The 27,589-nt window shown below is 32.4% G+C and overlaps 1 protein-coding gene across 1 annotated transcript in view; it reads left to right on the plus strand.

Annotated features, from left to right (window-relative positions):
• The window catches only part of Pex3 (peroxisomal biogenesis factor 3), a 36,893-nt gene extending 12,771 nt beyond the window's left edge, over nt 1-24,122 (plus strand). Inside the window, exons 4-12 of the mRNA XM_046450639.2 lie at nt 6,099-6,142; nt 7,351-7,475; nt 7,767-7,833; nt 7,947-8,001; nt 8,543-8,711; nt 10,467-10,537; nt 14,423-14,545; nt 18,452-18,548; nt 23,266-24,122. Coding sequence (XP_046306595.1) covers nt 6,099-6,142; nt 7,351-7,475; nt 7,767-7,833; nt 7,947-8,001; nt 8,543-8,711; nt 10,467-10,537; nt 14,423-14,545; nt 18,452-18,548; nt 23,266-23,349 — 835 coding nt within the window. The 3' untranslated portion in view covers nt 23,350-24,122. The remainder of the gene's footprint in view (nt 1-6,098; nt 6,143-7,350; nt 7,476-7,766; nt 7,834-7,946; nt 8,002-8,542; nt 8,712-10,466; nt 10,538-14,422; nt 14,546-18,451; nt 18,549-23,265) is intronic.
• Nucleotides 24,123-27,589: the final 3,467 nt, after the last annotated feature.

The following is a 27,589-nucleotide window of genomic DNA, read 5'->3' on the forward strand; positions in this document are numbered from 1 at the left end:
AGCATATGAGTTGATTGCCGTTAGTCAAATAAATACCTAATTACCACCTATACATTAGTATAGTATAGAAAAGAAATAGAGTTCAGTTGCCTTAAGTTTGAGTCATACTGAGGCAAAACAGATGAAGTAAATGAATAATGCTAACATAATAACAAGCTTTTAATAAAGTAATAAACACAGTGGCATTCTTTCTTCTTGGTTAATCTGTATCCTGAAAGGCCCTAGGTCCCATATGTTTTGGGGGATTCAAGATCATTAAGATAGGGTAGAGCCTGTATGTGGTGACCGTGCTTAAGGCCCTAGATTCAATCCCTAGCGCACACACACACACATAAAGATAATTAAGACATTCTTACGGTTTAGATATGACATATCCTCCAAAAGTTCATGTGGAGGACAGTGCAAAAATTTTCAGAGGTTAAATGATTAGATTATGAGAGATGTGACCTAATTGGTGGATTAATTCACCGATACAGATAAGTGGTTGGTAACTGTAGGCATGGTGTAATTAAAGGAAGTAGGTTATTGGGGGTAAGCCTTTATGATTTATATTTTGTCCTTCGTGAGTGGATCTCACTCTTTGCTTCCTGGTTGCTACTTCCTGAACTACTTTGCTCTGTCAGCCTTCTGCTCTGATGTTCTGCCTTACCTCAGGCTCAACTATGGACTGAAACCTCTGAAACTACGTGCCAAAATATACTTTTCCTCCTCTAAGTTGTTATTTTCATGTCTTTTGGCCACAGTGATACAAAAATTGACTAAAACAGAAGTTAGAACTGAGAAATAGGGTCTTCACTGTGACTACTTTACCATGTGGTTCAGAAGCCTTAGGATGGTTTGCAGCACAAGGAATTTTGAAAAGTTTAGAGATGCAAACTGGAAAATCTTTAGAATGTGATAAGTGGAGTTTATGACTAGCACTGCAGACAGTAAAGAGTGGGTTTATGAGATTTCAGAAGAAAGAAGAAGACTATTGGAAATTGGACTAGATGCCATTAGTTGTCTGTTCTAGCAAAGCAGTTGTCTACATTTTGCCCTTGTCCTGAGCCTTCCAGTGACTCTGAATTTAAAGATGATGAACTAATTAATCTAGCAGAGGAAAATTCAAGGCAACACAGCATTTAAGAAGTAGCATGGATATTTTTGGCACTTCTATCTAGGTTTACTATGATAATTATGAGCAGAAAGCAAAGCAGAAAGATTTTTTAAAACTTGCAGTTTGTCTAGAAAATTGTGTGTAAAACTGAAACTAAGGGAGGCATGATTGTTAAAGACATTACAGCCACTGCACAGAGGCAAGTACTTTCCACAGATTCAATAGGAAAGATGGCTTCAGGACATGTCAAGAATTGGCAAGACCATACCCATCTCAGGCTCAATGGTGTAAAAGTAAAGAATTCTTTTGAGAAGAGATCATGGGTGCACTGCTTGCACAGAGGAGCCCAGGAAATTTTGTTTTGTTTTGTTTTGCTTTGCTTACCATTCCTAGCTACCCAGGCACTCAGAGGCTGCTATATCCATGGTCCAGGAGGGTTGGCTACTGCTCAAGATGGTTGCAGACCTTGGTCTCGACCATGTGGTGCTGGCTTTGCAGAAATGCAGGATGCTGGCATTAGGGGGTCATGGAAGCTTCCACCATCCAAAGCCAAAAGAAGGAGTAAACAAAATTATCATAATACAAGAGTTATTAGTGTCATGGTAGAAAATGTGAGAAGAAAATATGGGCATATAGAAAAGAAAAGGATTAATTTTGATGATAGTCCTGGACAGCTTTAAAGAAAAGAATCTGACAAAGGTTTAATATCTAGAATACGTAACTTAAGAAACTAACATAAAAAACTCAATTAACAAATGGGGAAATTAACTAAATAGACACTTCAGAAAAGAAGAAATACAAATGACCAACAAATGTGTGAAAAAATGTTAAACATCATTAGCAATTAGGGAAATATAGATCAAACTACGCTGAGATTTCTCACTCCAGTCAGAATGGCAATTATCAAGATCATGAACAATAATAAATGCTGGAGAGAATGTGGAGAAAAAAGGAACATTTTTACACTGTTGGCATAATTTAAATTAGTAAATTATTGGATTTTAAATTAGTACAACCACTATGGAAATCGTTATGGAGATTCCTCAAAAGACTAGTCATAGAATCACAATATGACCCAGCTATACCACTCCTCAGTATTTATCCTAAAGAATTAAGGTTATCATACTTTAGTGATATATGAATACCCATGTTTAAAAAGCACAATTCAAATTCACAATTGCCAAACCATAGAACCAGCCTAGGTGATTGATTGCAACAGATGAATGGATAATGAAAATGTGGTATATATGCACAATGGAGTTTTATTCAGCCATAAAGAAAAATGAAATCAAATTTCACAATTGGCAGGAAAATGGATGGGACTTGAGACCATTACATTAGACAAAATAAGCCAAACTCAGAATGTCAAGGGTCATATGTAGAAGCTAGAGAGGCAAAAGGAAAAGAAAGGTTGGTGAGGGAGGTCTCATAAAAATCAAAGGAAATCATTAAAGTGTAAGAAAGGGAGGAGGGGAGGGAAAAGGAAAATGCTGGTGAATGATATTGGGCAAACTATATAGTTATATTGTGTGCATGTACAAATATATAACAACAGATCAGACCATTTTGTAAAACTATGATGCACCAATAAACAATGTGAGAAAAAAAGATGTGATTCCCCTTTTCCTACTCAATACATAGGAGAATTTCTTTAAATTCCAGATTTTGAGATGAGTCACTGTTCTTCTCCCTCATCATTCCTTCTTTAAATATCTAAATGTTATTGTTTTTCTTTCTTTACTTTTGACTTGAAATTTCTATTTTGCAATTTAGGGGTAAAAGGTCCATTTGAAAAACATTTGCCTAAAAAGAGGCTTGAGCCATTACAAAGTATGATTACACGAGGCCCCAATCTTATGATTGCTTTTATATTAGTATTCAGTCAACTCTGATCTCATATAAACTTATAAAGCAAGTTAATTTTTTCTTTAAACTAATTTGATAATGACTAATCAGAAATAAGTAAATGACCTTATAGCCTTATTTTGTCTGTTTCATAATAGCAAATATACATGTATCACTTTTTAATATTTAGCATTCTTATTGAAGATTAACAATGCCAATAAAGTTCTGAAGCCAAAGAATCTTAGAAACTCATCACAAGAAAGAGACTACTTTGTACGGATTAGTTTAATTTTTAAGCATATATTTTAGCGACATTAATGAACCTGGATGTATTTAACTTGGAGTAGATTTCCATCAGATGAAGCATTTGAAAGGAATCTTTGCTAGAAAATATTTTCCCTGTCCTTCTACATATATTTAGAAGAGAATATATATATATATATATATATATATATATATATATATATACACACACACACACACACATATATGTATATAAAATAATGAATATATATAGAGAAAGGGGGGAGATACATAAATACATATATACATATATACAGATGTATGTATCTATCTCCCTCCCCAATTTCTCTCTCCCTCAATATATATATATATATATATATATATATATATATGTACACACACACACACACACATGCGTGCACGCATGCACACATACACAATTTAGTACACCTTAATATAATTTAATATTCAAGACTTCGGTGGAATCCCATATGTGTGTGTGTATATATATATATATATATACACACACACACACACACACACATACATACACACACACACATACATACATACACACACACACATAACATACATACTTAACTGCTGAGGATCAACCCAAAGCCTCAAATATTCTAGGCAAGCATTATCACTAAGCTATGTCCACAGTCCTAAGGACAGTATTTTTATATCTCCTTTTAAAGCCTAATTTTGATGACTATCAACACAAAGGAATGTCCTAGGTGACTGTTACTCTGTCCTCTCCATCCAAAATCACCCCAAATAACATACAGTTTTAGCAAATACAATTTCAATTCAAATAACCTAGTTTTTCCTTCCACAAACTGCTGCTGCTAAGCACTTCCTGCATTTAAGGATCATTATTTTCTTATTTCACATTTGGAAGTTTTTCTGAGGTGATGAAAGATATGATTTCCTTATATTAAACTATCTCACCCTCAAATTGTGGCCCAGTCATCAATTTAATTTGAATAGTTTGCCTAGCATGAATGAAGCCCTGGGCTTAAATCCTAGCAGTGAAAAAAGGAGAATCTTATCACTGAAAAAAAGGAGAAGGAAGGGAGGGGGAGGAGGAGGAAGGGAAAAATGGCATTCCACTAGGAGTCTTAAATGTTAAATTATATTAAGGCTATGGTGGTATTTTATAGGATCTACTCCAGATCTCTACTGAACCTGTGTCATCTAGTAAGAGATGACTAAAGCTTTAGAGTCTGTTCATTGGTAAAGAAAGATGAGAGCTAATAATATCCCACAATTGTAATGTTAATTCAATTTTTATTGAAATACAAATTTGTGTCTAAATATAATAATAAGGATTTTCAAGCTTGTATTTTTATATATTTATGGTTAAACTAATTTTCTGGTAATCTATTGTATTTTACACAAATATTGGTCTCTGACAAATTTGATATAACAAAGGAAAAAAAAATACTAGTTGGTAGTATAACCAAAAAGACAGAAACTATTGCCAAGTGACTTTACCACAGAAATTTGATTATATATCCTTCTTGATGCATATATTCATTCGACACACAGTATCTTAAAAAAAAAAAAACACATTTAAACCCTTTTTAATATTGCTATTTTAAGTCTGCTGTGCTTGTGTTGAGGGATGAAGCAAATTAGCAATTATGTTGGTTTCATTGATTTTTCAGTAAATGCAGATGTAAGATCAATGAACTTAAGTTAAAAACCCTGTGGTCCTGATTTTGAATTGGAAATAAAAGTATGACTGTATGATGTATTTTCTCTCTTCAAGTACATGTACATGTAAGTAGATAGACACATATTTGTCAATGTATTAGTTAGCTTTCTGTTGCTATAACAAAATACCTGAGACAATAAACTTACAAAAAGAAAAGTTTATTTTGGCATATGGATTTGGTAGTTCCAGTCCAAGAGCAGGCAGACCCATTGCTGTAGGCACCTGGTGGGAGTGTCATGGCAATGCCAGGAAGTATATGGTGGGGCAAACTGTTTACTTCATAGCCAGGAAGCAAAAAGAATAACACTGGATGGGTTAGGGTCTCAAAATCCCCTTTGAGGACATAACCCCTACCCCCCCCCCCATGAATAACCTTACAACCTTTCACTAGGCCCCACCTCCTAAAGGTTCTACCACCTCCCAGTAGTGCTATTCTGGGTACCAAGCCTTTAATTCATGGACTTCTGAAGGACTAAACACCAACCAGCTTAGTCCATTGTAAAGGTTAGAAATAATGACCTACCTAGTAACAACAAATGTCCTTAATCAAAGATGTGGTCTCTAGCTACCATTTTCCATGACAAGGAACCAGGACTTTAAGAGATACAGATAATTTCATGTCTGAAGCAAAAATTGCATAGGATGAAATCAGAACAGTTTTTCTCATCAGAAACCAAGGAAGCTCTTAAAGATTAATGGGGTCACTTCAAAAAGATCCAGGAGTCTACCTAAATAACCCATTAGTGGTCAGAGATGGGAAATTTGAACATCATTAGAGATAATAACTATAGTGCATTAGATATCAAATATATGTGCAAATTTGTGTGTTTATATGATATTTGAAACAAAAATCCCACCAGTTACCTTTGAAGGATTACAAGATATACTTTCTTGTTTGTAAAATGGTAAATAAGGGAAAGAAATAAACATCCTTTCCTGATTGTCCTTCATGGTTTTATAGTACATGTATGCATATGCTTAGAAAGAAGAAAAAGAATGAATGAATATATGCCAGTGAAAATGATTGTTATCATTGGTTCCTGGAATTATAATTGGTTTTTATTATATTTTGTGAGCTTTGTCTTTTTCAGTTATCTCTATTATTTTTAATTTAAAAAATTGAATTCAAAGTTTTCTATTAGCTTATCTGGATTATTATTTTTATATATTTCCTGATTTTTTTTCCTTTAGGCCTTCAAACAAGCTAGAAATATGGGAGGATCTGAAGATAATAAGTAAGCCTATATATTCTGAGAGGCAACATATCCTTAAGCTAGTTATAAGGGGAAATTTTTGTACTGCACTGTATGAATAACTCTACCAGCCTCATAAAGTTATTGTCAAGATTAAATAAAATAATACTCATAAAACAAATAGATCCATATCTGTTCATAAGAAGTACTTAGTGGATTTTAGTGATGGTGGTATTATTATTGTTCTAATTATAATGTGAAAACTCCTAAACTACATATGCCTATATTAAGTACTAGTGTGTTTAACATTATATTTTAAAGGGAGCTTTTACTCTAATCCAGTTAGGAACTTTACTTTGATATTGTATGCAAACCTTCATTGGTAAAAACAGAAAGAAAGAGCTTCCCTGGGTCCTATATATCTACCTATGTCTCAAAACTTCATATTAACAATTATTCCCATATTTTTTGATGCATTCAACTAATCCTTAGCAATTGAATGATATTTAAGCCTTGCCTGTTTTTAAAGAAACCTTTCTAGTATCCTGTATTTCCTTTCAACTATTGCTTACTTTCCTTCTGACCAAAGATTTCTACATCCTCTTTCTTCACTTTCACTCACTCTTTGACACACTATCACCTGACTTCCACCCCTGTGTCTACCCAGGCAGATTTTGTAGATATCACTAGTAAGGCTGTGTTGCTAAATCCACTGGGACATCTTTCACCTGCTAGATCTCCCAGCAGCAGTCTATACTTCTGCTCTCTCCTCTGTCATGAACATTCTGTGACATATGCTGCTGAGGTGTTTTCCTTTTCTTTTCCTTCTTCTACTCCTTTACTGGGCTTTTCCTACTTTGCCTGCCCTTGAAGGCCATAGTTCTTCCATGCCTAGCCACCTTCTCTTAGCTCTCTGGCTCCCTGGAAAACTCTTGAGTTTAGAGGCTGCTACTTTTAGTGCAATCTGTTCTTGTTTTCCTTTCTAAGTTTATATTGTATAGCTCTTTTATACAATAAATTTTCATTGGTTATTACTTAAATTAGGAGTTTAACCTATATTACTTCTAAACAAGTTGTAAGGAGGTGGATTGAATATGAACTATTTAAATTGACATTTTTATACTTGATACAGTTACAAATACATTTTTAAATTCATGTTATGAAAAAAATAGTGTTAGAGATGATTCAGGATTTTACACATTTGTTGATATCTTAATAACAATACCAAAGGATTTCTTTTCTCTCTGAAGGTTTCACAAGAAGTATCGTGGCTGTATATAGTACTTGCATGCTGGTTGTTCTTTTGAGAGTCCAGTTAAACATAATTGGTGGATATATTTACTTGGATAATGCGGCTGTTGGCAAAAATGGCACAGTAAGTTTAATAGACTTAAATACGTATTGCCCTTTCTTTTAGGAAGTTCAAAGTTTAGTTGGATATTATGTATTCTGATAACAGTTTCTATGAAAAATAACTTTGTATTAAATGAGATTATAAACTTTTGGCATGGTGATTATTTTTCATCTTTTGAAAACAGACATTTTGGTATGTTAAAAAATATTTTCCCTGACATTCTAGATCCTGAAAATCTCAACTCAGATTGTACTGAAAATATTACTTACTAATAAAAATTTAGATAATTTAACCTTATTTTTTTTTGTACAGACAGTTCTTGCTCCCCCAGACGTCCAACAGCAATATTTATCAAGTATTCAACACCTCCTTGGAGATGGTAAGATTCTGACTTGTGACCTGTATATTAATTTCAGGTCACTTACTTGTATTTATTATTGAGGAATTCTTAATGTGAGCAAGATTTTTTAAATTTTGTTTTTCCTTTAATAGGCCTGACAGAATTGATCACTGTCATTAAACAAGCTGTGCAGAATATTTTAGGAAGGTAAGGCATTTTTTGACTTTTCAGACTCCCTGATTCTGACAAATAAAAGAAAAATTAAAATTGTTCTAGTGAAGCAGGTAACTTGATGAATGGTGATATGTGAAACACTGTGTAACCAGATACCAGCCCTGAATATTGCATTGTAGAACCCTTTTTCTTCATCAGTATCAACCTGTTGATACGCAGGGGAAATATTTAACATTCATGTTTATTTATTTCTTTGCAAATCAGAAATATTTTGGTCATGAAATAAAAGAAAAATCTTCCTTTAAAATCTGCCTAAAGCTTTTATCTCCCACTAACACTAATAAAATCTATAATTACAATAGGAATTTTCTTATTAATCTGCAGCAAGATTTTTTTCTTGGCTTTGTAGTAATGATCCTTAACTGGTGGCTGATTTATTAATCCATTCTAATCCGTTCAGCAGTTTCAGGTTTGACCAGATGAAACAGATAGTAGCCTGTAAAGAAAAAAAAAATGTGTATGTGATGTGTTTTGTAGTTTAAATTTAACTCAATTCTCTTTTCTTTGTTTCTAGTGTTTCTCTTAAACATTCTTTGTCCCTTTTGGACTTGGAGCAAAAAATAAAAGAAATCAGAACTCTTGTTGAACAAGATAAATCTTCTTCTTGGATTAATAAAGATGGATCCAAATCTTTATTATGCCATTATATGATGCCAGATGAAGAAACTCCATTAGCAGTTCAGGTGCTTAATTTATAACCATTTAACCAAACCAGCTATTCTGTATCTTCTAAATTTGTTACTGTCTCTTGAAATGTAAATGATTGAAAGATATAGTTCAATAATTTAAATAAAACTTGATTAATTTAGAAAACAAACTGTAAATACAGCTATTTTTAGTCAGAATCACATATAATTTTAGATATTCAGCAAATTTTTGAGTAATATTTATGTGACAGACACTGCGATATATGCTGCAGATATAAAATAAGGTAGACATGTTCATTTCACTTGAGGAATTGAGAAGACAAATTCAGTTAGTGTGGCTAGACCTATTTCTGTAAGATGAACTAGCAGAACCTAGAACAAGATCATGTGAGGACAAGATCATGCAAAGCTTTGTATGCCAAGGTAAACAGATTAAACTTCAGTTTGCAGACAAAGAAATTTAAATTTTAATGAAGTTAAGTTCTACATTCAAATTTGCTTTTAAAATAACTAAAGGCAGCCAGGCTTGGTATTGTACACCTATAATCTCAGCTGCTACGGAGGCTGAGGCAGGAGGATGGCAAATTCAATGCCAGTTTCAGCAACTTACTAGGACCTTATCTTAAAATAAAAACTATGAAGGGCTAGAGATGTAGCTCAGTGATAGAGCACTCCTGGGTTCAATACCCAGTAGTGAAAAAAAAAAAAATGGTAGTGTGAAATGACCTGAAGGACGTTGTAGTTATCCAGTTGAGAAACAAAGCCTAATCTGACAAATTATCAACTATAGTGTTATTACACACTGTTGTGTCCTAAGCAATTGTTGTATAAAAATCATTCATTGAGTAGGAACAATAAAAGTGCCAAAGATTGTAGATTATGTGGTTCATTTTTAAATTAGTGGCTTTTTATGCAAAAACTAGATTAAGCCAATTCTTTGCGATTGGAAGAATAATAACTCTAACCAACTAAAGCCTCTATGCCATAATTCAGCATGAAGGTACCATAGACTAGAATACTATAATTTAATTGCCTGCCAGTTTGCCTTCCCTTAGAGACCCCAAAGATGACCTCTTTGAGTGCTAAGCAACATTCATGAGCAATTTTTTTTTAAAAAGTTGCAATCTACCATTTAAGGGAGACCTGTGACTTGAAATAGAGAGGCTAAACTGAGTAAGGAGGACGAGTGGTACAGAATTAATGGAAAACTTATTTACAGAATGGTCTCAAGGAGACATAGTAAGAGAATTATAAAAGCTTTCTGGACTAGAAAACAATTTCCAAATTTTAAAATTCAATAGTGGAACTAAAAAGAAAATGATCTAGAGGAACAGGTGAAGAGCAGAATGATGGACTAAATCCTACTGAATTGAAATAAAACCTGAAACTTCAGATTGAAAAACCACACGGAGCCTCAGGATAGACTGATGAAAAAGACACATTTCCTGATAAAATTTTTTAATGGTGAAAAAGGAAAAAAAAAAACACCCAAATCTCTGGAATCTGAAAACCTATTTTTCATTGTCTATATATGCAAGAAATTCACCCAAGAAGGGCCAAATTAACAAGGATTTTATAAAGTATACTTTGACTCATGTTTTAAATACTACCCACTTACCTGTGTACATTAACTATTGTAGGTGTATTTGAGTTTGGTGAATTTTTTTTTTATCATTGATGTAACAAAGACTTTTAGACTTCTTGAACTCCTGAGTCCTTGAATGTGATTAGTTTCTTCATGAAACCAAGGTGATATATGAAATTCTGAAGTATGGCATTTTAATTTTATAGGCCTGTGGACTTTCTTCCAGAGATATTACTACTATTAAACTTCTCAATGAAACTAGAGACATGTTAGAAAGGTATGTAGACTGCATGTAACAGGGAAAATGGGCTTGTATTTTGGATGTGTGTAAGACCATTTATTTAATTTTTCCTGAACACCATATTCAACATAATTTTGTGTTAAAATTAAACTTTGAATCATTTTCCTGCCTTCAGGTAGGATTTCCTACCTAACTGGAGGGATTTTTTTTTTTTTTAAAGATACTCACCTTGGCCACCCACTCCCTTGGACTATAGATCCTTATGATATATTGATTGAGAGGTTAAAAGGTATATTCTGAAAATGTTTTCCAGGGTAATCTTGGTATACCCCAGCAATATAGAAATTCATTTCTTCCCTAAATTTACTATTATATTTGAATCACTTAAAAGTCAAAGTATTAAAAATGAAAAAGCACCAGAGTGTGCATTAGAAGACCATGTGACCTAGATTCAAAATTGGCTCCTTTACTTATTAGCTGTTCAACCTCAATTTTGTGTTTCAAGCATTTTTAAAAATTATTTATTTATTCTAATTTGTTATACATGGTGGCAGAATGCAATTCATTTCATATTACACATATAGAGCACAATTTTTCAAGTTACTGATTGTACACAAAGTATTTTCACACCATTCGTGTCTTTATCCATTTACTTGCAAATGCCATAATTTTATTCTCTTTTAATGCTGAGTAATGTTCCATTGTATATATATGCCAAAGTTTCCCTATACATTCATCTACTGAAGGGCATCTAGGTTGGCTCCATAATTTAGCTATTGTGAATTGTGCTGCTATAAACATTGATATGTTTGCATCCCTGTAGTATGCTGTTTCTAAGACCTTTGGGTATAAACCGAGGAGTGGGGTAGCTGGGTCAAATGGCAATTCCATTCCAAGTTTTCCAAGGAATCTTCATACTGCTTTCCAAATTGGCTTCACTAATTTGCAGTCCCACCAGCAATGTATGAGTGTGCCTTTTTCTCCACATCCTCACCAACAACACCTATTGTTGTTTGTATTCTTAATAGCTGCCATTCTGACTGGAGTGAGATGAAATCTTAGGGTAGTTTTGATTTGCCTTTCTCTAATTGCTAAAGAGATGTTGAATATTTTTTCATATGTTTGTTGATTGATTGTATATACTCTGGTGAGAAGTGTCTGTTCAGTTCCTTGTCCCATTTATTGATTGGGTTATTTGGTTTTTTGGTGTTAAGGTTTTTGAGTGCTTTCTGTATCCTAGAGATTAGTGCTCTATTTGATGTGCTTGTGGTAAAGATTTGTTCCCAGTTAGTAGGCTCTGTATTCCCTTCACTGATTGTTCTTTTGCTGAGAAGAAGCTTTTTAGTTTGAATCCATCCCGTTTATTGATTCTTGGTTTTAATTCTTGTGCTACAGGAGTCTTATTAAGAAAGTTGAGGCCTATTTTTTCTTCCATTAGGCACAAAGTCTCTGATTTAATTCCTAGGTCCTTGATCCACTTTGAGTTGAGTTTTGTGCATGGTGAGAGACAGAGGTTTAATTTCATCTTATTACATGTAGATTTCTAGTTTTCCCAGCACCATTTGTTGAAGAGGCTATCTTTTTTCCAATGTACGTTTTTGGCATCCTTGTCTAATATAAGATAACTATAGTTATGAGCGTTAGACTCTTTGTCCTCTATTCTATACCATTGGTCTACAGGTCTATTTTGGTTTCAAGCATTTTTTTAACCACAGGTTCTAGTAGACTTAAACTCCATGAGATAAGAAAATTGGGTCTTTTTGCTCATCAATGTATACTGTACTTTTAGAACAGTGCCTTGCATGTAATAGATACTCAATAAGTATTTACTTAACAGACCTAAAGTGATAGGAGAGGGAGAAATTGGTGTAGGAAATTAGAGTACTTTTAAGAACAAAGAACCTCAAATAGAAAAAAAAAATGGGATTCAATACACTTTAAAAGGTTGCTAATCACCATGATTTGATCATTACAAACATTGTATACATTATTGAATTACATCACATCCATAAATATGTACAAATATGTGTCAGTAAAAATTTTTTTCTAAGGGATTGGTTTTAGGAGTCAGTGAGAGATAGCTAAGGATAGGAACAGAGGCATGTAAGTTGGTAGATGTGGTAGGACAAATATGTGGAAGTTCTCATTGCTTATTCTGTGGAGTAGGAAGCAAGGTTATTTCTTTAAAAAAAGCTATTCTCATTTCTTTTATTGCCCAAATGAATACAATCTAATCAGAAGAAAAATAAAAATTAATATTTTCGAGGACTTGTGCTCCAAACACTGTACTATACTCCTTTACCTTTCCTAAATCATTTAATGCATTCCGCTGTCATATATAAATTAAATAAATAAATAAATAATTTTTAAAAAATATGGGAATTATGGAAAAAATGCAGGTAGGTTCAGTTTTCATTTCTTGAATTTTCGTCCCCTTAATCATTTTTTTCTTCTTTTAATCCTATCATATTCCCTTTGAGGGCAAAATTAAGTTTACTACCTGACCAAGCAGTTCCACTCCTATATATCTATTGAAGAGAATTTGAAACATATGTGCACACAAAAACTTAAGAAATTTCATAATAGAATTATTTTAAATGGACAAAAAGTGGAAACAATCTAGGTGCCCATCAACTGATGAATGAATAAATAGAATGTGATATATTTATGCAATGGAATTCTACTTAGCAACAAAAAGGAACAAACTATTGATACATGGCACAACATAGATGAACCCTAAAAACATCATGCTGGCCAGGTGTGACATGACCATGCACACCGGTATAACCGTAATCTCAGCAACTCAGGAGGCTGAGGAAAGGGGACTTCAAATTCCACACTAGCTTCAACAACTTACCAAAACTCTATTTTCAAAATAAAAAATTAAAAGGGCTAGAGCTGTAGCTTCATAGTAAAATACCCTGGGGTTTGAGACCCACTACTGCAAAAAATAAAAAGTAAGAAACCATCATGCTAAGTGAGAGAGGACAGACACAAAAGACCACAATTTCCTAAGACTCTGTTTCCATGAAATGTCCAGAAAACTACAGAGACAAAAAGTAAATTTATGGTTACCTGTGGCCTGGGTTGGGATGGGGTTGTCTGCAACTGGACAAAAAAGATGAGAAAAATGATCTAAAATTGGATTGTAGTGATAGTTGTACAAATATGTAAATTTGTGAAAAATCAGTGACTTAGTACATTTAAAATGAGTGAAATTTATAGTATCAAAGTTCTAACACATTAAAGTTTTTTAAAAAGAGAAGAAATAGGAAAAATACATAGATATATATACACACACACTGATTTAAAAAGCGGTACTTACTTCACTAGGCATTTTCTAACTTTGATAGTATCCTTGTATAGTATTTTTTATATCAGAGTTGGGTAAGGTATGAAATCCATGTAATTAAAGGAGCCTGAATTAGGATTGAAAAATACCTGTATATGAATTTGAGCTCCCCAGTTTACAAATTGCATTCCTTTGAGGGAGTTTCTCCATTCTTCATGTATCTTGTTTTTCATCTATACATGATAATAATATTTTCTATCTCATTGAATTTGGATGTTGTAGTAAAGCAAACCAATAATCTGTGACTGTGGAAGGATTCAAAAGTTTCCTTGAGAGAAGTAATAATAGTATTGCTATTTTTTTTAAAAAATGTATAAAGTGCTGATTTATAAAAAAAAATCTAGTGAAATGAATGAATATTGTCATCATGTTGTGCTAAATAATAATATCATTTTATGCTTATTTTTTTAAAGATTGGTTCCTTGATAAATTTTTAATGTTTCTGGCCATAAAAACTAGATTGTAACTAGAAATGTTGGTGGCTTTCAAAGATAGCTACATAACTATTGAATTTGTTTCCTTTTCCATGGAGAATCTAAAAAGTAACATATACTTCTTATTTTATGTAGTCCAGATTTTAGTACAGTTTTGAATACCTGTTTAAATCGAGGTTTTAGTAGACTTCTAGACAACATGGCTGAGTTCTTTCGACCTACTGAACAGGACCTGCAACATAGCAACTCCATGAATAGGTAAGATGACATATGAAAATGGTATCATACAAATGAATGATCTTTAAAAATGGTGCTTTGGATACATTTATTTTTTGTCCCAGATGAAATCTTAGAGAATAAATTTGAGTACCTCATTTTTAACATATTAAACTTTTTGAACCAATGACTTCTTCATTAGTGGAAGTTCCTTCTAGATTCAATATTAGAACTTGCAGTTTTTCTAAAATTTTTGCCACTATATTGAAGTATTTAAGCTGTGAAAGTGCCTTTCTATAAACCAAATTCCAGTTATAGTTTTTTTTAACTTTTTAAGGCATAAAATGATAATGTACTTAAATTTAAATGTGTTCTCCAATATTATTCTGGTATTGTAAGCCATTGTTGGTTTACATAATTTAATACTTTTACTGGGCATTCTTGTTGTAGATTCTCATTTAATGAATTTTCTCCTTGTATTATAATTATCTTATTACAACTCTCTCTAAAAATTGAGATCATTATAATTCAAGGAGAAAATTCATTTTATGATAGGATTGGTATTATTTAGTTAGTTCAATGTTAGTAATGTTAATTATACCTGTTATTACATCGTGGATCCTTTATCAGCTCAAGATGAGCACTTTTGGTCTCATTTTAGGATCTACACTCTTCCAGGAGCTCTGTTTTTGCAGATGTTTATGTCACATTTAGAAATAAGGGTACCAAATCAATGATGACTATAAAGTGTCCCACTAAAATTTGAGGAAACAATAACTGATAAGCAATATGTGCAGTTTCCAGTTTAATTTTTAAATATCTATATATGACAAGACATTGTTTACCCACTTCTATTAAACCCTTCTTTATTGTACAGAAAAGAATAATTTGCCATTAACATTGAGCATTTGGAATACTTAGAGCCATAAACTTTATTTTCTGAAACAATTTGAATATGATCCTCAAAACTTTTTTGGCAGTTCTTTTAAGTTACATTAAAAATATTTAGCTCAAGGCCAATCCTGTATTTGAAAATCAAGATACTCAGTTAATATTGGTAAAAAAAAAATACTGTAGTTAATAAAATTTGAGTATAATCTGAACTTAGCAAAGTATTAGTTATTTCCCAAGTGGTGGTAAAGAATGGTAATAGTTGTTTTAACATGAACAAAAGCTTTATCTTATACTAAAGAATTACAAAAATTAGACTGCAACATCATCAGCCCTTGATAGTCTTATCATTTTCTGAACACATAGAGTGCTTACTGTCTATACTTTCATGCACAACCTACATGCACCACTTTGAAGTTTTATTCCTCAGTTAAATTTTGAGTCTCCTCTCAGAAATAGAGATCATATTATACCCTTTCATATCTCTGCATGTATATACTGGGACCTCAGATATTTCCTATTTTTCTATTTCATAAAATAACCAACTTTATAATCTATATGTAACACTTAGAAACATTTACATCATGCATACTATCATCACTATTATTGAACATGTTATGGAAGTTCTAGTCATTATAGTAAATGAAGAAAAAAATAAAGTTTTCAAATTGGCAAAGACAAAATGTATCATTATTTATGTATTATGTATTATGATTAATATTTCACATCTCTGGAGATAGTCAACTGAAAATGATGCAAACTAATAAAGGTTTTAGATATATAAAGTATATGTATAATGCTTTATATATTATGTATACATATATATTAATATATATACAATGGATATTTAAAATGAAAAGCTTACCTATCACCAGTAGTAGCCCAATAGAATAATGCATAAGATAGGACTAAAAGGAAAACTATAGATTTTTGAGGGATGAATATAGATATAAGAATTCTTAATAAAATATTAGCAAATGAAATCCAGAAATATATGGTGGCCAAAACCTTTTCTATTTGCTAGTGTGATGATAGATATTCTTCAGAACATATCTCATAGAATTCTGAAAGTAACATTAGGAAATAGGTGCTGGTATTTTTCTCATTTTCCAAGTGAGAAGACTGACACAAAAAAGTTAAATAACTTCAGGTCAAAAATCTAGGAAGTGGTAAAGACAGATAGATGTTCAATAACTTCTGTTGAATATCAGAGCCCAGAATTTTAATTATTCTGTAACTAGGACTAAATAAGGTTTATTTTAAGAATGAAAAGAGGGTCAAAACATTAGTAAAGCTTTTACAATAAACTATAAAATTAATAGGACAAAAGAACATCATCACTGTTGCTGAAAAGGCATTCAATAAAGCCTTTTGAATAATCAATTATTGATAAAGCCTCTTATCATAAATTAAAAAGTATGTTTATAAAAATAAAAGAAGAGCTGGGGTGTGGCTCAGCGGTAGAGTGCTTTCCTCACACCTGTTAGGCCCTGGGTTTGATCATCAGCACCACATAAAAATAAATAAATAAAGTTATTGTGCAACTACAACTAAAAAATAAATATTAAGAAAAGAAAATTTGAAATCAAGAGCAAATATATTTAATAGTGAAACACCAGAATGATTTTCATCACATTCAGAAACAATATAAACATGGTCAGTATTGATATATTTACTCAGTATCATTCTTTTATTCTAACTAACGTAGTAAGGCTAAGATAAGACCATTTTTTGAAGACAAAATTGAGGAAATCCATTGATTTTTTTTATATATTTATCTTGGAAATAGACAATTTACCAACTGTTGTTACTATTCTAACAAACTGTTAATTGACTCTTGATTTTCTAAGTTAAATTCCTGTAATCTTTTAAAATAATACAAGTTTTGGAAAGAGAGAGGAATGACTATTGTTATTTGAAGGTGACATGATTTTAAACTTAGAAAACCAAGAGAATTAACTAAAAATTATAAAATTATTCTCTTAGACTTAGTCAAAGTACTATACTAAAACCCCATTGGGGACTGGAGGATATCGCTTTGTTAATAGTAAGCTTGGACAAATGATAATACAGATGATCTGGAGAAACACTGGGCTGAGACTATTTAAGAAATTATTGAAAAAGTAGAGCAATGAATTTGCTTTTCCTGTAGAATACATAAAGTGTTAATTATTAAGATAATATGTTACACATAAAAGAATAGCTAAATTAGCAGAATACAATATAAATTCCAGATATAGGCCCTAGGTTCAATCCCCAGCATAAGGGGAAGGGTTGGGAGGAGAAAGGAGGAGAAAAGAAAAGAAAGGAATGTTTAGGATTATGGAGAGATCGGATATCAACAAGGATAATGCCCAGGTTTTCTACTTACACTGCCAGATAGATAATGATGTAGTTCAGAATAGGGGCAAAAAACATTCAACTTTGAGAGTAATTAAAAGAAATACAGACTTATAACATTTTCACTTTTCATACATAGAAAGATTAAAGAAAACAGTACCCAATGTGGAAATAAGGCCTGATGGAGCAAGCCTATTCATATACTGCTGAGGAAGCAGAGGGCATTTGGCAGTGTACACAATAAATCTTAAAAGCATTAATACTGTTTGACCATGTTTATACAGAATTATTTATGTTAAGAAAATCAAGACAAATACTTAAATGACCCCAACTTTAAGAAGCTGATGATGAAAATTCTCATAGCTAGAGAATGGATTACCATGCAATCATTAAAAAAAAAAAAAAAATCAGACCAAAATTTTAGAACTTTTTAAAAGATATAAAAATGCTCATAACAAAAAAACAATATTTTCAAGTAGTTAAGAGTTTTGTGTTTAAAAAAAAAAAAAAAAAAAAACTATGTGTAAAAATTGCCAGAAAAACTACCCATGAATTCAATTGGTTGTCATTTCCAGGTGGTAGAATTATGGTTGGACTTGATTTTTCTTTTAATATATTTCTGTATATATTCTTCTATGAGTGAATGTTACCTTTTAATTAAAATGTTAAATGACTATGAGATGATTTCAGAAAATAATCACTGTGATGATTTTTCAGTCTTTCTAGTGTCAGCCTGCCTTTAGCTAAGATAATTCCAATAGTAAATGGACAGATCCACTCAGTTTGCAGTGAAACTCCTAGTCATTTTGTTCAGGTAAGAACAAACTTGGGGATACTATTGAACACAAATTATATTCATGACATAATCATGTTTTCTAACATAAAATTGCATTATCCACTGTAATATACGTTCAAAATAACACAAAACCTGGAATCATGTGTAGAGTGTGGTAGAATGCCCCATGAGAGCAATAATGTATCACAGAACATTTATAAGGTTCCCCGTGTTATAGTCCAAACACCTGTTGGACTCCCTTTTAGACCAGATATATTCTAGGGGTCAGTTGAATTTATATAGCATTAATGGTTTGCATGAAGCTGTCCTTGTAAGAAAATTGAGCCTTGAGGCAAATCAGTGATCCAGTTGCTCAGGGTTTGAAGAAAACTAAAAGAAATTTCATGGAGAAGCATTTTAGTAATTAATTAAATACAACTGTTAATAGTGCATCAGTCTGGTCACTAAAAGCTGTATAAACAATGAGTTATTTAAAATTTTCACTCATCAACCCACAGCTCTTTTTTCTTGGGAATGCAGTGAGTAAAACTGTTGTTATTAAAAGGATAATCTCTATCTACATAATTATTTCTGAATCATTTGAAAATTTAGGAACTGAATTATAAGGAAAAAATTACTTACAGTAGGCCTCAGTTGCTAAACTGCTGCAGCAGTGTACAAAAAGAAGGCCTAAGGGTAAAGATGGCATCCTCATAATGTTATTTGGGAGGAGGGGTTCTGCTCTGGGAAAATGTATCTTCTTATTATTTTATCCATTACTATTTTAATTGTACAAATTTACCAGACACAGAATGATAATTTGATACATATACATAGACATTACCAGAAAAACTATCCATAAATTCAATTATAGTTGTCATTTCCGGGTGGTAGAATTATGGTTGCATTTTGGATTTCAGATATTTTTTGGATTTTGGAATATTTGCATATACAAATTGTCTCAGACAATTTAGTCCATCTTCAATGAAGTCTTGGGAAGGTGAAGAGCACCAAGGCTAAGAAATGTTATTTATTTTTTTCCCAGTAGAGTTATTAGCCTGTTCTTCACATGCTATTTTCCTTTACTATTCTCTTCAGTCTTCAGTGTCATCAGCTTTACCCAAAAGAGCATTAACATTTCAGAAGAAATAGTGAATAAGGCTGATCATATTTCACTGAATTTAAGCTTCACATGTATATCTGGGTGAGAAAAAAAATTGTGACTTTTAGCACTTAAAGCTTAACTTTTGGGCTGGGGATGTGGCTCAAGCGGTAGCGCACTCGCCTGGTATGCATGCGGCCCAGGTTTGATTCTCAGCACCACATACAAACAAAGGTGTTGTGTCCGCTAAAAACTAAAAAATAAATATTAAAATTCTCTCTCTCTCTCTCTCTCTCTCTCTCTCTTTAAAAAAAAAAAAAAGCTTAACTTTACCTTTCTCTGTTGAAGTCGTCTCTGGTGTTATCGGTAGGCCATTCATTTTGATCAATAAGTGGGAAATACAACCAAGTACAAACATCCTCATCAGCCTTAATACCTAAGTAATTTTATGTAGTACATTTTAATTCTGTATAATTAGCCAGGTGCAGTGGTGCAGCCTGAAATCCCAGCAGCTCGGGAGGCTGAGGCAAGAGGATCACAAGTTCAAAGTCAGCTTCAGCAGCTTAGTGAGGCCCTAAGCAACTTAGTGAGACCCTGTCTCAAAACAAAAATATAAGGAAAGGCAGGGGATGTGGCTCAGTGGTTAAGAACCCCTGCATTCAATCCCTGGAACCAAAAAATAAATTAATTCTGCATAATTAATATAATGAAAACAAAGGGTTCTAATCTAATAAGATTAATGTTAGCATTTACTATCATTTTTCAGTGTGACTGGATGTTGATTCTGTTTATATATTAGATCATTGATTTAAAAGGCTTCTATCTTGTTTTTTAAATTTCTCTGAGTTAAAATACCAAGTGATCTTCTTAACCAAAAATAATGTTTTAAGCTCTTTTATTTTTATTTATCTTCCATAAAGCATTTCCCTTGATTGGAATGCTAAGATACTTGAAATTAATCCTTCCAAATTACTGCTAGTAATTCAGTCACAAAGATGTATAGGAGATACTCTTGTGGGAATGCTGTAGGACCAGGGTTGGCAAACTCCATGAAGGCCAGACACAGATCATTTCTTATCTGAAATGCTTGGGATCAGAGTGAGTATTTTGGATTTTGGATATTTTTTTGGATTTTGGAATATTTGCATATACAAAATGAGATATCCTAAGGATTAGACCCAAGTCTAAGCACAAAATTCATTTATGTTTCAATACATCTTATAGCCTGAAGATAATTTTAAACAATATTTTTATTGCACCTACCTTTTGATAATCTGTCATGTGAAGTCATGACCTGTAGGCCATACTTTGCTGACCCTTGTGGTAAAAGATATTAGGATGATAGTATAGCTGGGAAAGGTAGGAAATTGGACAAAATTGGAAAACAATTGAGAAAGCTAGTTTTTTCAATGCTATTTCAAATAACATAATGAGACAAATTATTTCAGATTGCTTCCAAATAACGTAAGAAAAGAACATTTGTAATCAGGGAGCAAAGAGAGACACTCCACTTGCCAGATACAAAATATATACCTCAAATAAATGTTCCTGATGACCCACCTCCTCCAGCCACACCCTCTCTTCCTTCAACCACCAGTTAATCCTATCAGGGGATTAATTCACTGATTGGGTTAAGGGTCTCATAACCCAATCATTTCTCCTCTGAACCTTATTGCATTGTCTCACAATGAGTCTTTGGGGATACCTCATATCCAAACCATAACAGTCTGAACCAACCCTGTAGGGTAGAGCTTGGGTCAGACATCTATAAACTTTGAGTCAAATCTGGCCAACCAATCAGTCCACCAGTGTTGAAATTGTTTTAATATGTAAGTAAAAAAAAAAAAAAAAAAAAAAAAAAAAAAAACTGTAAAACTCCTTAAGCTTAGACCTTTTCATAACTTAAAAACCAAAAGCCCAGTTGTTTTTTTTTTTTCATTAGATTAGATCTGAACTACAAAAAGCACACCTTACTAAACATAGCTGATGGCTACTAATTCGTTGTTCCAAAGTGAACATGGACTTATCTGTTACCATTCATGTTTGTGGGCATTCAACCTGCTTCTTCTACACCTAACTTGCTGGGCACTCTTTTTTTGTCTACTTTAACTATTCTGAAACCTTCATTTATATCCTATGAGCTACTAGTATATGATTTGGGCTTCATTAAAAGAATTTCTATCTCTGTTCTTTTTTCATTACCTCTGTACTTTTAATGAATTCATAAGACTCAAAATACTACTACTTGGAGCCAATAAGAATGTAAGTATAAATACAAAAGCCCTAAATTCTAGGTATACATTTATCTTTCAAATGATCTAATTTGTGAATTTTCTTTTAGAGTTCATAGAAATTAAAACTCAAAATTTCCTCTCAAATTCTTGGGCCCTGAAAGCATGTCTATAAATTCTGGTTGAAAAAAAACATTGATCTAAAACTGTTTCATTGAACATAGTTGAAACTGAATACATTGAGTTCTTTGGTGGGAGAATTTAACCATGAACTGATTGAGATCAGCACTTGCACTAAGTGCACTTAGGTTTTCTAGTACTCAAGAGAGACCACAAAGGCCAGGTTCACTTCCTATGTCTTTGACACTTTCAGAGGCTTTAAGCCTCTGTCATGCACCCCTTTTTAGAATCACATCTACAAATGAAGGCAGCAAAACTGCTTTTTAAAAAACTTTCATGCAAATTTTTTTAAGGGTGAACTATTTATATACAGTTTTCAAAATACCTCTTAAAATCAAACATTTTATAGCAGTATTGCTGCTAAATAAAGCATTAAATAAATTAAATGTCAAGATGGGGAAGTCTAGTAACATAAGTAAAATATAAAAATGTCTGTGATTTTTATTGATGACAAATTTATATATCCTGTTTAATATTGTTGTGTTTTGAGGCCTGTGTTCATATTTGAAGGACATTTTGGATTTTAGAGTTAAAGGTTAATAAAAAAATATATATATATAAAGGTAATTTTTTTCCTTATCTTTATATTCACAAACCCCTGGGGTTAAGAACCTTTGCTCTAACGTGTATATAGTTGGTTTGTATGTGTGTGTATATAAAATATGAGCCTGCTATGAGGTTGGAGTTGTGGCTCAGTGGTAGAGCTCTCGCCTGGCATGTGAGGAACTGGGTTTGATCCTCAGCACCACATAAATAAATCAAACTGTGTCCATCTACAACTGAAAAAAATATTTTTTTAAATATATGAGCCTACTAAATATACACGTAGTGTGTGTTAGATCTTCTAGAAATATGCCTCAACCATGTTATGTCAGCTTCCAGCAAACAAACAGCAAACAGTAACTTCAGTCTTGTAACTTTATTATTGTATCATTTATTCATTTAAATTAACATACATTTAAATTTATATGAATATACATTTAAATTTATGTAAAGACTATTTGGGACTTTCTTTTGCTAAATAATACTTGAATACTTGTACGCCATCTTTCATATAATAACTCAAACAATAAATATGTCCTAGGATTTATTATAAGAAAAAATATTCCTTTCCTTAATGGTATATTTCTTGGGTTTAACTACCATAACACTTAGAGCCAAATTCATTGTTTTATTGCAGAAATGAATTAAAAATTACCTATACTTTTTACAAATTGTAATGTTATATTGTCCTCTTTGCTAGGATCTGTTGATGATGGAACAAGTGAAAGACTTTGCTGCTAATGTGTACGAAGCTTTTAGTACCCCTCAGCAATTGGAGAAATGACTTTTCCTTCAAGAAAAACTACAGTGGGATTCAGTTACTTTTAAAAATACATGAATAAATCAACTATACATAGAGTGACAATTTGTTACAAAAATGCCTAATAAAAATATATTCTTAATCAAAGTCTTCATTTCATAATGAAATAGATTTATTTGGCATCTTAATATATTTTTTTAAATTCATCAACAGACCAATTTTTGCAGGTATATCTAAATGTACACACAATGCAGATAAAAGAATTGTTCATAGTTTATTACATCAGGGATATTTGATCCAAACTGACTAAAACTAAGGTAATTACTTTTGTATAAACTATGAAGTGCTGTGTATTTTGGCATTAATACTGAGGAAAAATCTGTTCAGGAAATAAGCCTAAAAATGTATGAAGTTTGGAAAATGTGCTGTTTAACTAATCATAAAATTCCTTGGACTCTGCAGTAACCAGGAGTAAATTGGACTTTTCTCCAGTTACCCTTCAAAGGAATAAATTATTTGTTTCATATATTCTGGAGGGTTTTTTTTTCTTAAGGAAATCAGTGAATTTTAACAATTAAGATGAGCTTTTTTTTCTTTGCTATTTCTTTGCAATAGTTTCTAACTTTCTTAGAAAGTTACATATTGATTTATAGGCTCAAATTGTGTTAATGCTGTTTTACTCACAGCTATTATTAACTGCATAATTTTATTAATTTGTATGTAAATAATTTTAATAACTTACTTTGTAATGATTTTGAGTACAATGAATCTTATTGCAATAAACTATTTTAATACAACATAGATTTGTTGAGTTAATATTTTACTGCCATTATTTGTCCCATAGTGCTTTTACTGTTATTTTGGAAGAACAAGTTTTAGGTTTCATTTTAACTGCTAATATAGTTGCTTTAACTTGTTTAGAAAAAAAATAAATAGCATTACTTTCTGAAAAATAAATGAATGCATTGTCTCTAGTAACTTTATAGTTCTGAATATAGAAGGGGAATTATAGCAGAAATAAATTAATCATTATGTATCATTAGTGTATTAGATATATTTTCAGTAATAGATAATTTTCAAACATTATTTATGTCTCTCTAACATAACATAGCTAAATAGTAAAAGGCAGAAAATGAATTGTGAAGTCTTTTCTGAGCTAGGCCCAGAGCCTACTGCTAAAGTGTATATGTCTAGAATGTTTTAAAAAATGAAAACAGGTATAATCGAGAAGAGGGAATGCTTTCAAAGTTTGACAGAATATATTGTTATCATTCCTAATTGGGTGAAGGAAAAATTGCATTTTGGAAGGTTAGGGAACATATATAATGGGCATGCATGTCTTCCAGCAATATTTACCCAGGATTTCATCAGAGAAAATTTGAGAATAAACAGGGGTGGTTTTATAAGAACACATTTGATCAATTGAAAATTATTACTTGGAATCATCTGCATCTGTACAGTTGTGGCTGTTGGAAAGAAAGCAAGGTAAAACCATATGTATTTAAAATTATTTGTGTTAGGCATTACTAGTTTACTTTCTAGTAATACTAGGGTTGCTTTGTCAGACACTTAGTATGCTTAATCTAAAAAGTTATTTGAAACAGATTATCATATACACATATTTTAGACATTTTAACTTATAATATAAATATTCTTTATTTGCCAGTGATTTTTCATAGGACCCGGGCCTTTTCTAACTTCAGTATGTGCCGCTGAGCTGGAACACTGGTGGTGGAGTGATTAGCAGAACTGCCTTCCAGTGGAGGTCCACTGTAAGTGTTCTATAATTGTCTTTCCTACACAAATCACATGGATTTCATTGCATGGCTGTGAACCAGAGGGGCAGAATTTTTGTACATTTTTATTGTAGTTCTCTCCAGTTTGTTAGTACTGTTTTGCCTACACTTAACCAATAGCATTTTTAACACTTGGGCAATATTTTATCTGTTCTTTCTGAAGTATTAAACTTGGCTTTCACAGAAACTATAACTCTTCAACATTCATCAATATAATCATAAAAATAAAATGTCAACTTGCATAATCTATTTGGCAACCATATTAGTTTCTCAGGGCTGCTGTAAAAAAATTACTATTAACCGGAAAGCTCAAGACAACAGATATGGTTAGAAATTCAAAATCAAGGTATCAGCAAGGCCGCACTTCCACTGCAGGCTCTAGGGAAGATCCTTCTAGTCTTTCCTTGCCTCTTCCAGCCTCTGGTGGCACCAAGCATTCCTTGATTTATGTAGTAGCATAACCTTAAATCTCTGCTTTATCTTCACAAGGCTTTATGTATCTCTGTGTCCTTTTCTAAAGTCTCTTTTAAGGATACTGGCATTGTATTTAGGACCTACCCACATCCACTATGTGCTTGTCTCAATCCTTAATTACATCTGTAAAAACACCATTTCCAAGTGAGATCATGTTCATAATTATTGAGAACACTATTCAACTTATGATAGTCACATACTCAACTAACTTTTGGTTTATACATATTTTAGCAACTGGAAATGGATGAGCTTACCAAATAAAAGCCTAAAGCTTGTCCTGGGCATCAATCTATTTTTTACAAGGAAATGGACAGTATCAGTTAATCTGATGATTAAATGGAGATGACTTTAAACTGTCTCTACTTTTATACTTTCAAACTTGCATAAATATGCTTGTTATTATATATGTATAAAAGTTTTATATGGGCATTTATTTTATCTGGAAATTAAGAAGATTCTTATCTAACCAAGTTTTTCACTTAATCAAAATGAAATGAAGGTTTGTTATAATTCATATTTATTTGTAGTCTGACCTCTAAGAGCAATTACATTCTTCAATATGGCACTCAGAAGAAAATGAGATAAATCTTATTAAATTGATATTCATTTTTAAAATGGCAAAACAAACATCAATATCTATATTATTCAATCTAAAACTTTGCCTTTAATATATAGTTTAAATGGCAAAACAAACATCAATATCTATATTATTCAATCTAAAACTTTGCCTTTAATATATAGTTTGGTTTACTCTGCCTTTAATATATAGTCATTAAAAGTAAATCAGAAATTACCGAAATTCAAGTAAGGCAAATTTGTGCCTATGAGCAACTCTAGGAAAAGGATTAATTAGTGAGAGGATAAAAAACTATTGGGTTAGATAGGTAGTGAAAGGTCTGATTTCTAACCATCCTCAATCCTTGCCTTCCATGCCTCAGATCATTTTAAGAATTTGGAGTGTTTCAAATCCTTGTTATAATAGTATAATAGTGTTCCCCCCAAATTATTCACCTGGAAACTCTGAGTATTAGCTCACTTGGAAATGTTGTCTTTACAGTTGTAATTTACCCAGTGGTAGTACATTTCACATATAAACAAAATATACTTTAAATAAATCTAAATTTAGGATCTATACTTTTTTATATATAGTCTGGTTATTGGCAAAACATCAGTACTTCTGAATACCGAATTTTTTTCATGTAGCTGCCTCATAGCTACTCATTTACTAAACCCTGTCTCTAACTATGATTTCATGAAGTATTTCCATTTTTAGCATAACTTCATTCTTAATTTTAAGAGGTCAAGATGGGCAGGTGTTTTAGTCAGCGTTTTCACTGTTGTGACTAAAAGGCTCAACCGGCACAATTGTAGAGGGAGAAAGTTTATTTGGGGGCTCACAGTTTCAGAGGTCTCAGTCATAGAAGGCCGATTCCATTCTGTGGGGCTCAAGGTGAGGCTGAACATCATGGTGGAGGAGTATGGCACAGGGAAGCAGTTCACATGGTGATCAGAAAGCAGTCTTCACTTGCCAGATACAAATATATACCCCAAAGTCACACCCCCAATTCCCTCCTCCAGTCACACCCCACCTGCCTCTAGTTACCAGTAATCCCATCATGGATTAATTTGCTGATTAGGTTGAGGATATGACCCAATCATTTCTCCTCCAATCCTTCTTGTATTCTCTCTCTCTCGAGTTAGCTTTTGGGAGACACCACATCTAAACCATAAAAGCAAGGTACGAATTTAAGCAATTCACAAGTTTTGGGCTCAAGAATAATTTCTTCAAACAGCTAACCCTACTTTTGCCTTAAGATTACTGTTAATACCATTTGGTTGGATTTTGTTTTGTCATTTTCCTTTATGTATTAGTTTATTTGTTGGTTTCTTTTTCTTTTTTTGTGTTGTTTTTCTTCATATAGTGTTTGGAATCATGAAAATCTACATAGAGTGGATCTCTAATAAAAGGTTAATTGGGATTTAGGAACTACTGA

This window comes from Marmota monax, unplaced genomic scaffold (assembly GCF_021218885.2).
Source record: "Marmota monax isolate L192 unplaced genomic scaffold, Marmota_monax_Labrador192_F-V1.1 WCK01_AAM20220418_F8-fsc00030, whole genome shotgun sequence".
Classification (NCBI taxonomy): Eukaryota; Metazoa; Chordata; class Mammalia; order Rodentia; family Sciuridae; genus Marmota; species Marmota monax.